Genomic DNA, 14,868 nt, shown 5'->3' with positions numbered 1-14,868 from the left:
TGTTTGTCTCCCCCTTCCCCCTTTTAAATTGTAAGTAATCTCTACAACCACTTCTAGGAGTCATCAGACCATGGATTCACGGTCTTAATTAGCAGAAATCTAGGTGCAATTTGTATGTGATGTTGAGTGTTGTGACATCAACTTCCAGAGTTCTGTTATGAATGAATTTAGAAGTACGGAGATCAAGGGAAGGAAGATTAAATAAAGGAACGTGTGGTGTAGTGTTTGTTGGGGTTTTTTGGTGTTTGTGGGGTTTTTTTTAATCTGGTAGAATTAAGAGTACTTTTATCAGTACAGATATGTCAAAGCCAAAAGGTCATTCAGAAACTGAAGTGTGGATTTTAATTTGTTTTGGTTACTGTATATCTATTCTAGTATGTCTGTATGACTTCTAAGTATAGCTACTCATACTACCTTATTTCTTATGCCTTATTAAATATGACTTAGATTTTCAGTCTCTTTTTACTCTATCTGTGCCCATTTAACCTCTTTTTTTTCCCCCCCCATTCTTTCTAGTTATCGTTTGTAAACGCACAGACTGGACTTCTCAGTGTGTAGTGGAAGTTTTCTTAGATTCTTGTATACTGCTGTTATTGGTGAAGGTCTGGTTAAACCCGTGATTTTACTTGTGCAGACTATATGCTATTAATGATTGAGTTGGTAAACAATGTACAAATTAAATGAAACGGTTCAGTGAGTTCCTTTGGCTTGACAAGAGTCAGCTATGTAAAAAGTTGCTTTACTGGCCGGAACTTTTTAAAACAAAACCAACAACTTAATCTGATAAAGCAGTGGAAGATGCAGATACTTAAGTGATCTTTTTCAAGAAAGTAGTTCTCAGAGCAAAGACAACCAAAGGAGCAGCAGAATGTTTTCTGGACACGAGAAGAACAGCCATACTGAATCAGTCTGCATGTCTGTTTAGCCTAGCATCTTGTCTCAGGAGCGGGCACTGGTTTATACATGGGGAAAAGCATAAAAACAGTAGCCTTCATTAGGAAGTTGCTACTCTTTGGTGGAAAAAATATTTGTTTGTAGTGTATTTAATCAACTTAAAATTCTGAATATCTTTTTGCAGAGAATCAGAATGACTAAAAAAAGGAAACATCAAGAAGATTTCCAGAAAGTGAAATTAAAAGTTGGGAAAAAAAAGCCTAAACTAGAGAATGCAACTGATACTACCTTCAAAACAAAGGCCATACAAATTCCTGAGCAGCTTAAAGAAGATGGAGTGCTTCCTACGCAAAATAGAAAACTTAACATAAAGGTATACTGTGACATTACATTCTGAAATGACGGAAAATTACTTTTCATTTATCAAGGTTTACTACTAGAGTTTAGGAAAAAATATTTATTTAAGAAAAAATTTAAAAAACCCAGCAGAGTATCAGAATACAGCCTCTTTGTCCTTGACAATAAGCTGACCCATGAATTTAATGACTCAAACTGCTGGACCAGCGTATAACCCAAGGGAAAGGTTTTCAGCAGTGCAAAAACTAAAGTTGCACACTGATTTAAGTATTTAGGATTAACATTCGGTTTTTGAAAGTCTTGGATCATAACTTAAGGACAGGGTTTTAAAAAGTAGACTTCCTGAGATGATGTTTTTAAAAAAAATCTTGTATTTCTTTGGGTGGTGGTTCTGCTTTCCTTCCTTTGCGTCGTTTTCTCTCTTGCGTCTCTCTGCTTAAACCGAAGAAAGCTGTTGAGACTGAGATTTCATAGTTCTACTTTTGCGAACAAGTGTGAGAGGACTTATTTTTGGTCATCCCTCTGTTAAGTCAGTAGGGTTGTGCATAAACTTAAGAATGAGGAGTATTTAATTACCTGAAGGACAAGTCATGGTATCTTGTTTTTCCTGTTGTTGAATTTTGATGATTTGTTCATTGTTATGCTTTGAACTAATATTATACTTGTTCTGAACATATTATGCTGTTATGAACAGCAGTACATCATAAAAATAGATTCTGTATTTTTGAGTGTTTAAGAAAAATGTGCTGGAAATAGGTGGGGAAGTTTAAAGAGCTTAAAGTAATAATGATGGCAAGTATATATATTTCTTTCCTTTTAGGATCTGCTTTCACAGATGCATCACTATAGTCCTGGGGTTAAGCATAATGCACTTCTTGGGCTCAAAGATCTCCTGTCTCAGTATCCATTTGTAATTGATGCACACCTTTCAAATATAATAAGTGAGGTGGCAGCTGTGTTTACAGACAAAGATTCTGGTGTCAGAGGAGCAGCTGTTCACCTGCTGCAATTCTTGGCTTCAAAAATAAGAGCGGAACAGATTGCTCCATTTTTTCCTTTGGTAAGTGCCCATCTCTCCAGTGCCATGACTCATATCAGTGAGGGAATTCAGGAAGATTCATTGAAAGTCTTGGACGTTTTGTTGGAAGCATACCCAGCTCTTCTCACAGACCGCAGCAGTATATTGTTGAAGAATTTTGTAGAGCTTATTTCTCACCAGCAACTGTCAAAAAGACTGAAAAGCAGAGAAAAACTTTCCTGGATGCTCTCTGTTAACCCAAATCGCAGAGTAACTTCTCAGCAGTGGAGGTTGAATGTACTTACCAGGCTCAAGAAGTTTCTCCAAGCAGTGGTAGATGGATCCAGTGAAATAGAGGATGAAGGGCTTCAAGAACAAAAGGATAGCCCTCATTCTGTGAGGAACCCAATATGTATAAGTTGGAAGGTCCATGCAAATAGTCAGCAACATATACAACTGTTTGAAAATGGTGGCTTACGACCAAAGATCAACTCATCATTTAGACTGAGGTGAGAAAATGTTAACTAATTTGGGAATTAATGTCAGCTGTATGATCACGATGTTAAACTGTGGTTTGTTGCTGTTGAAGACAACAATTTCATTTTTATTGTAGGATAGTCCCTTAGCCATGTTTTAGGGCATTTAGTGTAATGCGCAGTCTTACTGCAGTGGCTTGAAAATACGGAAATACTCGCAGATAACCGTGCTATGCATATATCATGAACTTTCACATTATCAAATAAAAGCTTTATTTTATGCTATTTATAGTAACTTTGGAAGACCAACTGTAGCGGTTTTTTTTTTTTTGGAATGTGAACTGACGACTACAGGTTGTTGCAGGATATCAAGTAGACCTGGGGGCAAGCAGGCAAATTTCTTTACATTAAACATAAGCTTGTTTCTTACACTGTGATAATGAATTTTACTGAAAAGTTGTGCTTTTACGTTCAAGAGTCTGTCCTAAGTTTATGAGTCTATTTTCTTTGAATATAGCTCCTTTTAAAAAGGACAGCATGATAAGATGTGTCTGGCTGTATGAAGTTCTGCTGAGTTTCCGATTCTAGATATTTTTAGTCAATTCACCGGTTTATATGTTCACTATGGATAAAAGATGTCTCATCTGAGACATGTTGGTGAATATGGAAGAAAGCATAGTATGCTTAGTCACAGAAAGGTTTGTGTGTTTTTCAGTAGTACTCTAGATGTGAACTGAAGTTAAGGGAGAAATAACTAACCATCTTTATTTCTCTTCCTCCTTTCTGATTCACCCACTCCTCAAACTAGAGGGGAACCTCCCACCCCACTTTGTGGACCTTTTAAACATTGGCATTGTCATGTATATGTATTAGTATAGATGTTAAATACCTGCTGGTAGGAGACCTGGAATGACGACTTGAAAAACGGAAACTGTTTAGCCATTACACAGCAATTCTAATCCATAGATATCAAGGTGGTTTGAAGAGAAACCACAATCCTTGTTTTACTGCTGGGGGAGACTGAATAAGGGGTATAAAGCAGTTATACCAAATTCATCTAGGAGGTCAGTGGCAGAAAAAGGGTTTAAAACCCACCGCCTAATCCATTGCTATGTCCATCTCATATCTTTGAATGAATTAAGTACAGAAGAAGAGGTGTTCTCTCTTAATGCCACAGGTATTGGCCTGAATTAGCAGGTGTTTTCCATCTCTGTTGTGGAGACACACAAATGACCATTCCATTCCCACTCTCCTAGGCTTCCTCTTGGTAGATTGTGGTAGGTATAGGAAATTTATATTAAGCTAAGTAAAATGTGCAGGTTATTCTCATAAAAGTGATTGTTAACATAGCATAAGAGTTCAGTCATGACCAACAGTATCTGCTGCAGGTAGAACTTTAGTTGGAAACTAGACCAGTGAAGCTCGCTTGAGACAGGGGGAAGGGTTCAGTGCTGAGCACAAAACAGTCCTATGGACTTCATCTCTGCAGTCAGAAGCATACAATTGTGGACCACCGTATATCAGAGGATTCTTGTATTGTGCCCTGAATGATACGCAGTGTGTGATATACCATGCCCTGTAATAGCTGAAGATGCATTGTATCCAAGGTCTAGGAAAATAAACTTTACATCTGGTGTCACCTGAATTGGATTCCACTTTTCTGAGGAGCTAGATTTTGGTGAAGCATCGTGATCCACTTGTGGTTATAAATACTTTCAAAAAGATGTTTGCAAGCATGAGGAGGAGCCAAAAGAATAGAAGGAAACATTGCTAGAATCCAAGGCGAGATTGGCAAAGCAAGCTGATGGCAGCAGAACAGAAGAATGGGAAGAGAAGGGGCATCTGCAGAAGGTACTAAGATGTTCTCATTTTATTGCATTTGCACATATTTTTGGTATATTCATTTTGCACAAAGGGCGAGTACAGCTTGTTTTAGTGGATATCCTTGAAATTCTAAGAGTGGAAGTTACTGTGGTGGCTTTTGTATTTGCCACTGAAATCTTTTCTAGTAATCTGAAGATGTTTAATTCTGTCTCTTCCAATCCCAACTGTGGCCTTTTACAGGCATTTCCAGGCCTCTGCTGTGGCCATTACCGCAAGGACAGAAATTACTTCTAATAAGAGGTGCAAAACATCTGTAATGCTCCTTGAGTACTTCCAAAATCTCAAATGGTGTGTGTGTGTTTGTTTAAAGAAGTCAGTGCACAAATAGTCAAGTCCTAATTATAGATAATGAGTTGACCAAACTGTAAGTAGCTAATTGTGGTGTGTATGTATTGATGGCCTCGTCACTAATACTGCAAGAAAGTTTCAACTTTGTTCTTTAAAAAGTAGGCTTCCAAACACCACTAATAGTATGCTAAATTTTTAAAGTTCCTGTATCTTTTTAATCTTGCAAGTTCATTGGGTAGGGATGGCACCTCACTGATAACCTAGTGATTACGGAAAGGGATTTTCGGAATCAGTTTGCAGTGTTAATGTTGAGTAAAAAGTGTAGATTCTGAGCTTGGAATGCTGGATGGTTCAACAATGCAAACCTTAAGACTTTATTATTTTCTGTTGTGTGCTAGGTCTTCCTACTGTGTGTGAATTAAAGATTACAGTGAATTAGGAGATTATTAGAATATATCCTCTGCCTTACGTGCTGACTGTGCTGCTTTTTGCATCACTCATTTCAGGTGTGGAAAAATGGGAAGCCTTCACAACTTAAATGTGGTGATACCAAGGTGTGTGAACTTTTCTTGGACTGGAAGTGGTGCTGAAGAGAAATGGTAGAGCTTCTGTTTCTGCTGAGAAAGGACAAAATGAAGCTGCAGAGAAAAGCAAAGAGGACTTGAGACACCAAAATGGAAGACAAAGCATAGTGAATAAATATGTATATCGTGTGACCTGTGCATCAGATAGAAATGGAGAATACAGTTCACTTGGTGTACTGAGTGTTTCTTTGCTGCAATTGGCAGTGCAAACAAAAAAGGACAGTAACCTGGCTTGGACTCTAAGCCATAAAAACTTAGTGACTTCCAATGACTTTTCCTATTTTAAGCAGCAGAAAGTTGTTTCCTTATTTTCTGTTTCTTTTACGCTTCCTTGACTTCCCTTTGCTGACTTTCTGTTGTCCTCTTACTGTCAAATGGCAGATATGTTACAGTTTTCTTTTGTTTGGTCCTGCTTTATAAAAATATTGGCATTGTAAAGAAAAACGACAGCTTAAGGTGTACACAAATATCTTGCAGCTCCCCTCAACAGTATTTCATACCGATACGAAGGTAATATTCTTTGTAGTGTTTCTGAGAGCTGCCTTACCATTAAAGAATAGTGATAACAGGTATGTGACAAAAAGGTTAACACTTTAATTGACGTCAGACTCTCCCAGTTCCAGTGAACCTGTGTTGCTAAGGATATTGCACTAATCAAATGCATACTGGACAAATTACAGTAATAATTTGTCATCATCTGTTACTGGCAATCAGATTTTATTTACCCCTTCTGTTAACCTTCAATATTTGGAGGAGTCTTGAGAGATGGGGGCTTCTTTTGCAGGGCTACATGAAAGCTATGCTAAGTATTCTTGTCCAAATGCTTTCAGCAGCTTGGTGGAGTATCCCTTTTGGCACGGATTCTTCCTTCTTTTTCCATCCCTTGTTTCAGAAAAGTACTGAAATGGGGGGTGGTGTGGTGTGTGTTATACTTTTGTAGGAATCTTCATTTGTGTGTTGCCAACTTCTCAGGTTTCATGTACTGTTCACTACTTAAAGGGGAGATTTCTTTGTGTTCCAGAAATAGATTGCTCAAATTCCAGAGCTCTGCTGTAATATCAGGTATTGTTTTCAGAGAAGTGATTAAAGACTACTACTTCAGAACTATTTCAGCCAATTACTGACATTTCAGAATGTCAGCTGAGTGTGTAGTCCTGTTATGGCATAACATTTACAGGACAACCTAACTTCTTCAGTGAGGATATGGTCTTGGTATCAACTGGCTTGTCCAGTGACACTTTAGAATTCATTGTGGTTGTAACTGGAAGATGGGATTTGTCTACTCTGTCTTTAGATGACTGAGAGTTAAATGTCTAAGTTGGAACCATTCACCCTAAACTCTATAGTCTGAAAGAAACTGGTGTCTTTACTGCAGTGTCTGCAGCATAGAAGGGACATAGAGCGGAAAAAAAAAAAAGGGACAAATAAGCCAAATTACATGGACTGCATACATTGGTTGCTGCAGTTTATGCTAAGCTTTGTTAAATTTTAAGATGTCTGATATTTGTAGTAGGTACTAAAGATAAAACTTAACATTTTTTTTCTTATGACCAGTTATGTTTCCGCTTGTCTATTTTATTTTGTGCTGGAGATCTAAATTCTCTCTCCCATCTTGCCTTCATTGAAAAAGAGCCTGCATTTGTCTCACACTTTCTTTTTATTCCTTTGCAGATGTCTTCTCCCTGCTCCTTTTACAGTTTTTTAATAGCTGGGTTTGTTTTGGTTTAGTAATTTTCTTGAGATACCGATTTCAACCAGAGAGAAATGACAGAATAAAATTTTCTGTTATGTGCATATTATAGATGATTGCAACAGCATGAGAAATGTGGCTTCATAGAAGGATATAACTAATTGGATAATTTGGAAATGACAGGATGACCAAGAAAAACTGCTTTACCTCTTTAATCCAATATGAAATTAAAATATTAGTAAACAGAACTTCTCTGCCTGTCTGTGGAAAGAAAGCAAATAGTTTTTCAGATCCTATTTTGGGTGTGTATGTAAAGAAAAATCACTTGGAGAACATCACTGAAATAGAAAGGAGTTTAACAGGAGGTTCAGCGTACCAATGTTCTGTATGTTAGGAAGTTAGAATTATGATGGGAATTCCCTGCTGTGAGTTAGAAAACAAAATCATCATGGAAAGCAATGTCAGGAATGATCAGTTGAAATTATTGTTGCTTTTTTCTTTTTCTTTTTTTAAGAGCTCTTGTTATTGGGAAACCCCTTCAGAAGCTTTTGTATTGCTTAAAATTAGCAGGAGTTATTCAGAGGTTTCTTTCTTTTAAGAGCCTTCTTTTTAAAATGGATACAAATTGCCTGAATTTATCCAGGAGCAGGATTTGGTCATTTATGCTGATAATTCCTTTTGAAACACAAACGAAGTGTGTTATAAGGGAGGAAAAAAAAAGTCCTTGGTTTTCTTGCTTTCTGGGACATGTTCTTTTGATTTAAACTCTGTCTTCATTTTTTGTTAATTTTTGTTTAACTTCATTATCAGATCATTTTAATAATTTTCCAGCTAGTTGCTCTCCAGAGCATTATAGTTAAACATCAGGTGGGAACCAAAGTTACATTTTTGCAGAATGGTTTTTTTTTTCCCTATTAATATGAACAACCATTATGTTTATTATAGCTGGAGATGGTTATTAACTGTAATAAACCTCATGCATTTGACAATACTTTGTAGTCAGTTTCATTTTGTTTCAAGGAGCTTAAAACTTAAAGCTTTTTTATTTTGTTGTGCCGAGTACAGTGAATTCTTATCTGTTGGTTGAAGGTGATATGATAATGCAAATCGTATTTCTCCACTTTATAGACTTTACATATAACAAAGGGGAAAGAAATACTGAAATCTAAGAAGTTGTTACAGAAGCACGCAAACTTGCAGGCAGACTCGGGAGCAGGTTTGTTGTAGATGGTTTGAACTCCCTTTTTTTCCTTACTGAAATATCTGGCAGGAAAGCAAGCAAACATTTAATGTATTAAAAAAGTAATTTTTCCTGTTATTCAGAAAGCAGGAGAGTGGTATTGATCTAATCTGTTTTTAAAAGTGTGATCTTCATGTTTTTTCTTTTTTTTTTTTTTTTTTTTTTTTGCTTTTGTTGTTTAGGTCTCTGGCAGGTGTAATGGACAGTGCAGAAAAAGGCCTGTCCTCGGCTGAAAACTTAAAAGGTTTTATTGAGATAATAATTCCATTACTGATTGAATGCTGGATTGAAGCATCTCCTGCACAATCAGCTCCCATTCTTGGAAACCTTTTGGAATCAGAATCTCAGCATCTTATGCAGCAAGTGCTTAGTATAATACATTTATTGTGGAAACTCACAAAGCGACATGATGAAACATACAAAATGGTAAGGGAGAAGTGATCTGTGGCATAATAATGACAGTTCGTTTTGTTTTGATTGGAAACTAGTGATTTGGTGATTGGAAGTGGTGGAAATATTTTTATTAGAAAAAGCCTAGGTTTAGAGTAGAATTTGAGTTTGAATTTTGTCAAGTCTCTTACTCTAGAAGAGAATCTGTTGAACTGAGCATGAGTTCACCAATAGTCTCCAGGAATCCTTCTTGACAGACTGCAGCAGAAAAGCTTTTGAAACTGAAAGTGGTATTGGAGAAGAGCATTTTGTCTCCCAGATAACCTCTAGAGTATAAATTTGAACAAAGTGTAGAATGGAGTTGTTTGTTCCTTGTTTTTATATGTTGAAAAATTTTACGGGGGTGGGAGGGTGGAAATGAACAAACCCTAACCCATTGGAACGGTAGGGGATAACAGTGGTCTGAGATCCTGTAATTGCTCGGTGCAACCTACGTTGTGTAATGATTGGTAGTATCACAAGACATCGAATCAAAACCTCAATAAGAATTTTGGAAAATATCCTTGAAGTTTTTTTTACCGTAATTATTTTGTCTGTCTTACTTGATAAATGGATTGCTATTTTTTTGTAACTTTTGCTGCTCTTCCAAAGATTTTGTGAACTGGAAAAAGAACACTCTTTCCATTGTGGCTGTTGAGAGTAGTTGGAAGGAATGTCTTGACAGCTCTTTGTTTTACCTGTGTACAGGACTGTAGGTCCATTTGCTAAACAAAAATCTACGCATAGAATAATTATTGGAAAACATTTGTGGAATCATTCCATTAGACCAGAGTTACCCAGCATACACAGCCTGAGGGATAGATTCAGTGTGTCTGAACAAAACACGCTGTTCCCCTTTTTCCTCTTCGTCTTTTCTAGAGGGCCTTTTGGAAGCAGGCTGAAAGCAGGCAGTTGATCAGGTAAATACCTGTGGCAGCCTACTGCACCTAGCCTTTTCCTTTAGGGTACTGCAGGGCTGCTACCCTTAGCCATAGGGTGCCTGCATTTTGGTCACATGAAAGGAGTGCTCCCGTGTCAAGATGTGAGCTGTTTTAGGTACATGCAGTTGCATTATGACCTTAGGATGTTTTGGAAAAAAAATCTGGTGTCCATACAACTTTTTTTTTTTTTTTTTTTGAGCATATTGTGTTTTAGATAAGATAAACAGTTTATTTTGTCTTTTCCTTTATAGTCACCTTTATATATAAAACGCATTCAAATGGCTCAGTTTGAAAATGGAAGCTTTGCTTATTTAATAGCCCTTGGGCTTACGGGCTAAAGTGGTTATTACAGACGCTTTGGAAAACCACTCTGAATATGCTTAGTGGAAACCTATTAATCTTTGAAAGTTTAATGGTCATTCTCTGTTCTTAGTACTTCAATATGAAAAAGATTATTCTGCCTGACCAATTTGATAGCAACGCAGACTTTTTTTGTGATGAGTTCTGCTGGACACTTTGTGGAATGGTGACTGTGAGTGTCTGCTAACCCACAAAGTAAAATTATTTTTAAATATTGAAAAAAAATCCTTTTTTGGTAAGGATGGCCTTTCTACTGGAAAACATTTTATCAGTGGGTTTGAACTGCAAGTACACAAATGATGGGGAAAGATTAAGGCAGTGTCGGAATGTGTCTTAATGGAAAACTCAGGACAGTCACTGCAAGTAAATCAGAGTTCACTCTGATTTTAAGTACCCTGATAAATTGATATAAAAGCACTTTCAATTCACATCTGTAACTCACTGGGTTTAGTATTGCATATATCCACATTAATATGTGCTAAGAAAATATACTGGTCCAGTTTGGATTAAATGTTATTGCTCAAACTTGACATATAATAATTTTACTCGTTTTGTGGACCTTCAGGTTCATACACAGTACTTCACTTTTACATCTGAACATAAGTATATATGAAGACTTGCAAACAGAAGCTAAAGTTCTTGTTTTTCATTGATTCCAGTAATGGATTTTGGAAGATGATTGCATTGATGTATTTCAGTTACTACCATGTTTTCTGTCTATCATCTACTCTCCTTAACAGGAACTATGGCTTCGAATGAATTACCTTGTTGATTTCAAGCACCACTTCATGCGTCATTTTCCTTATTCTTTACAAGAAACAGTAAAGCACAAAAAGAAAGATTCGTGCAAAGGGTAAGAATAAAATCAATATCATGTTACAGTTTTTAATTTCATAAGTGAGACAATGTGAGTCATGCTTTATCCACTATTAAGTTTTTAATGTTGGAAAAGAAAATTTTTTATTGCATATTCCTTGAAGATCTGTAGAGAAGTTTTTGTAGGAAGATAGCATTGCTTTGAATTGAGAAGTTTTGGTTGTTCTTTTTAAAAGTATTGTATAGGAAGTCATCTCAGTAGCCTCCAGTAGAAATTAAAATGCTGTCTTAGAGAAATGAAAGTATTTTATTGAACACTGGATCTGGCATTTGCATATTGCTAAACGGTGATCTGTGTTAGTCTGACTAGTTTCATATTTCTGCATGTTTTCTTCAGTTGAGTGCTGAATTACATCAAAACATAGTTAAAAAATTTTTTTCACCCACATCTACTCTTCTGTAGATGTATTACAGGGCTGGATAAATCCAGCTAGGAGGGGAGATGGGACACATTGTGCCTATCCTGTGTGGCAAAGCAGTACTGGAGCAGGAGAAGCCAAACACACGTTTCTTCAATACTGAGCTGGCAGAGTGGGTGCACCAATTTTGTTCTGGTACAGGCCAGTAGCAGGTTGTCTCCCCTCTCAGCTTCCAGATGTGAGACGATATTCATGCAAAGTCTGTTCTGGAGTCACTCTGCGCCATCGCAGTCCATGTAGAACACTGGTGTATGTACAAGGGGCATCCGCTGGTGTGTATCTTTGTTTCAAATACTTGCAAACTGTGCCACTGCAGATTGAGCTGTAGTAGTAGAACAACCTCTTTTTATACTAAGGGTCTACCATGGTGCAGGTATACTTGAGGCTGAAATCCTGTTTGTTATTTTGACTTGCATTTTCTCTTCCTGGAAGGGCACATAGATCAGAAGTACAGCATTGCTCTTTGTTAAATGCTTTCATTTCAGCTAACTCTTACCCATTAAGTTCATAAAGCCAAAAGGTGTTCTGCTTTTCCAGGTTTTGACCTGAAACCCTTCCTTGAAACTGAAAATCTCAGAATTAGTAGTTAGGCAATGCAACCATCTTTCTTATCTTAGATTACATCCTGACTAACCATACTTCTGTTGATCCTTCTGCACTCTGCTGCTAAGTTTTGCCCCATTCTTGCACTTTAAAATAAATATTTTGTTGGATACATGCAGGAAAAATAATCTGTGAAAATCTTTTTTGTGTTTTTATTTTGACTGTTACTTCAAGACTTCTGGAAACTTAGCTTCATGCCATGAAGATAAAAATAGTTGCTTTTGTTTTCCTGGCTTACCAATATACTGGGTTAAAGGCCTGCATTTGGAAACCTTGCATGGCATTTTGAGGCTTCTTTCCTTCTCCAGTTTGCAAAATGTTGCAGAAATTGACCACAGTATTACCGATAGCACTTAATATCTACATATTCTGAACACGAAAATGTTATTAGCATTTATGCCATGTGTAAGTGATGTCCACAGGTTAAGATTTATTTCCTCATATTATAATGGTTGGCTCTGAAATGAAGGTTGACTACACTTACATTAGTGCAGGCCAAAGTGCTTTTTGTTATTTCGTTTTCACAGCTCTACTTTGTGTTCTTAATGTAGGCATTCATATTGTGCAGCTTTCTGTAGATAAATGCTGTGATTTTTTTTTTTTCTTGTATACTATGAGTGACCAATCCAGCAGGTAGAGAAGTTCTAGCATTGTATGTCAAGCTGCAATACCCTTGATTCCTTTCTTAATATCCCCTAATTTTGTCTTTCAAACTGCTGTAGGGCAACAGGGTGGTCCTGCAGAATATTGTGATGGTGAAAAATGTGTTTCTGATTCCACATGACTTTGGAAAAAAGTACATAAATGGATGCGTCTGTGCTGTTCTTGGTGCTTTTTATCATTGTGTAATAATGACAAAATCCATGTGATTCCTCACAGAAGAAGAAATACAGAAGAGACTGAAACTAAGGATTAATTTTTTTAGCCCTCCTTTACTGGTTTCAGTCACCTAAAAGTGCTGCTAGACCAGAGTAAAAATGTCAAACAGGAGAAACCAGTCATAGAGGTACAATTTAGAGCTTTGGTTGTTGCTGCCACTATAAATATGACAAACAGACATTTTGGTGGCAGAAAAAAAATTTCAAGTACCCAAATGTCAAATATGAAGACTTTTAAAATGCGTATTGGCTTTAAAACTTTAACGCCTAGAAATTTTTTTCTATATAGTATAATTTCTGCCAAAGTAATGTATATTAAAAGGCACAAAATATTTTTTAAAATCTCTCTCTTTTCTTTTCTTCCCCCTCCGCATCCCCCCAGCAACAAGTATTGTATGACGTCCTCAAACAGTGTAGACCATCTTCTACTGAACTTAACCTTGTGTGACATAATGGTTTCACTAGCAAGCACTTCAACACTTCAGGTGGATTCTGGTTGGCTGGACATGATAAGGAAATTTGTGACAGATACTCTTCAGGATGGCAGCAAGCTGAATAGCAAGCAGGTGAACAGATTGCTTGGTGTGACTTGGAGACTAATGCAAATACAGCAAAACAAAGGTAAGAAATTAGTAGTTTCTGAAAAGCAAAATCATGCACTGACAAAGAGCTTGAGTTATTTTAGCATTTTCAGGTCACTTCATCTTATCCTCAGTTGTTACATCATAATATATTTTGTCTGTAGATAAACTGAATTTCATGGTCATATCCCTGCATGTAGCATTGAAAACTGCCTTATTTTTAGGAATACTGTTAGATTCATACTGCTGATATGCAAAGTATTAATATATTTGTGTATCTGTTTTCTCTTTTTACTTAAGATATTCTTATAAATAGGAAGATGAGTTTTCTTCATTCAAAAAAATAATTACTGGGATGTAGGTGTGCATGATACTTTAATATTCCAATCCTTATTTAAAATCATTAACGTAGCTGGTAGACTCCCTTGAGTACTGTCAGATGACCATTCTAGTTCTGTGATGACATGAAAGGCCCAGATAATTCTGATGGAAGCTGCTGTAGAATATTTTCCAGGGTGTTTGATTTGAATCCTTTTCCAAGAGAAAATAACATTTCCAGTTGTGACTTGCAGGACCAGTACAGTATTTTGGCTTGGATTTATTTTTGCTTTTCAAGTACTACTTGGTTGTGTTCCAGATGAGACCTTGGTTGACATGTCTGTTAAGTGATCAACGTAGGACTTCTTTAAGAAAGGAATTTTTCAGTAAATCTAAAGGTGCAGGTGTCTGTTGTGTCTTACCAGTCTGGTAGAAGTGAATTCCACAGCCAAGTAGAGATTATAGAAAATGCTTTGCCCTTAGCAGCAGGTTTCATTGTTAGTGTTGTAAGATGAAAAGATGTCAAATGTCCCTCAAATATATTTTGGCAGTTAGTTTTACCTCCTTCCAAATCCATTTTAATTGGGAATCTGTCTATTCCTATGTCCCTGATGACAAAGATAATAACTAATCATTCCTATCTGCACTCCCAGTTTAGCTTCCTGTTGAAGGCAAATCATAGTCTAAAGTCAGAGATGTGCCTGTCTCACCAGCTGAGCTAAAGCAGAAGAATTGCTACTCAGGAAAGTAGTTTCCAAACTATTGTTAGACTGTTAAATCAGATATTTCACACTTTTCCTTGTAATGAAACATTGATTTTTCCTTTGTCTACCAAAGTTTTACCAGAGAGTGGATAATGGCTGGTGTTTTTCTAACCAAAGTGGCCATTTCAGTGCAATAATTTTCCTCAGGAACGCATAAAATAAGCTTAAAAAAAGTTTAAATGAAATTGCAGAAGATTAATATGTATGAATCTTGCCTGCTGATCCTGTAAAGGTTCAGGAATTTTACTGCAAGTAGGAAATGGTTTAC

General features: G+C 36.7%; 1 protein-coding gene across 1 annotated transcript in view; it reads left to right on the top strand.

Moving 5' to 3' along the window:
- Positions 1-14,868, top strand: part of TEX10 (testis expressed 10) — a 62,972-nt gene that overhangs the window by 2,078 nt on the left and 46,026 nt on the right. Inside the window, exons 2-6 of the mRNA XM_050891735.1 lie at positions 1,079-1,267; positions 2,072-2,778; positions 8,614-8,857; positions 10,902-11,014; positions 13,320-13,558. Coding sequence (XP_050747692.1) covers positions 1,088-1,267; positions 2,072-2,778; positions 8,614-8,857; positions 10,902-11,014; positions 13,320-13,558 — 1,483 coding nt within the window. The 5' untranslated portion in view covers positions 1,079-1,087. The remainder of the gene's footprint in view (positions 1-1,078; positions 1,268-2,071; positions 2,779-8,613; positions 8,858-10,901; positions 11,015-13,319; positions 13,559-14,868) is intronic.

This window comes from Gymnogyps californianus, chromosome 2 (genome assembly GCF_018139145.2).
Source record: "Gymnogyps californianus isolate 813 chromosome 2, ASM1813914v2, whole genome shotgun sequence".
Classification (NCBI taxonomy): Eukaryota; Metazoa; Chordata; class Aves; order Accipitriformes; family Cathartidae; genus Gymnogyps; species Gymnogyps californianus.
The sequence above is the reverse complement of the archived record's forward strand: the minus strand, read 5'-3'. Positions and strand labels throughout refer to the sequence as shown.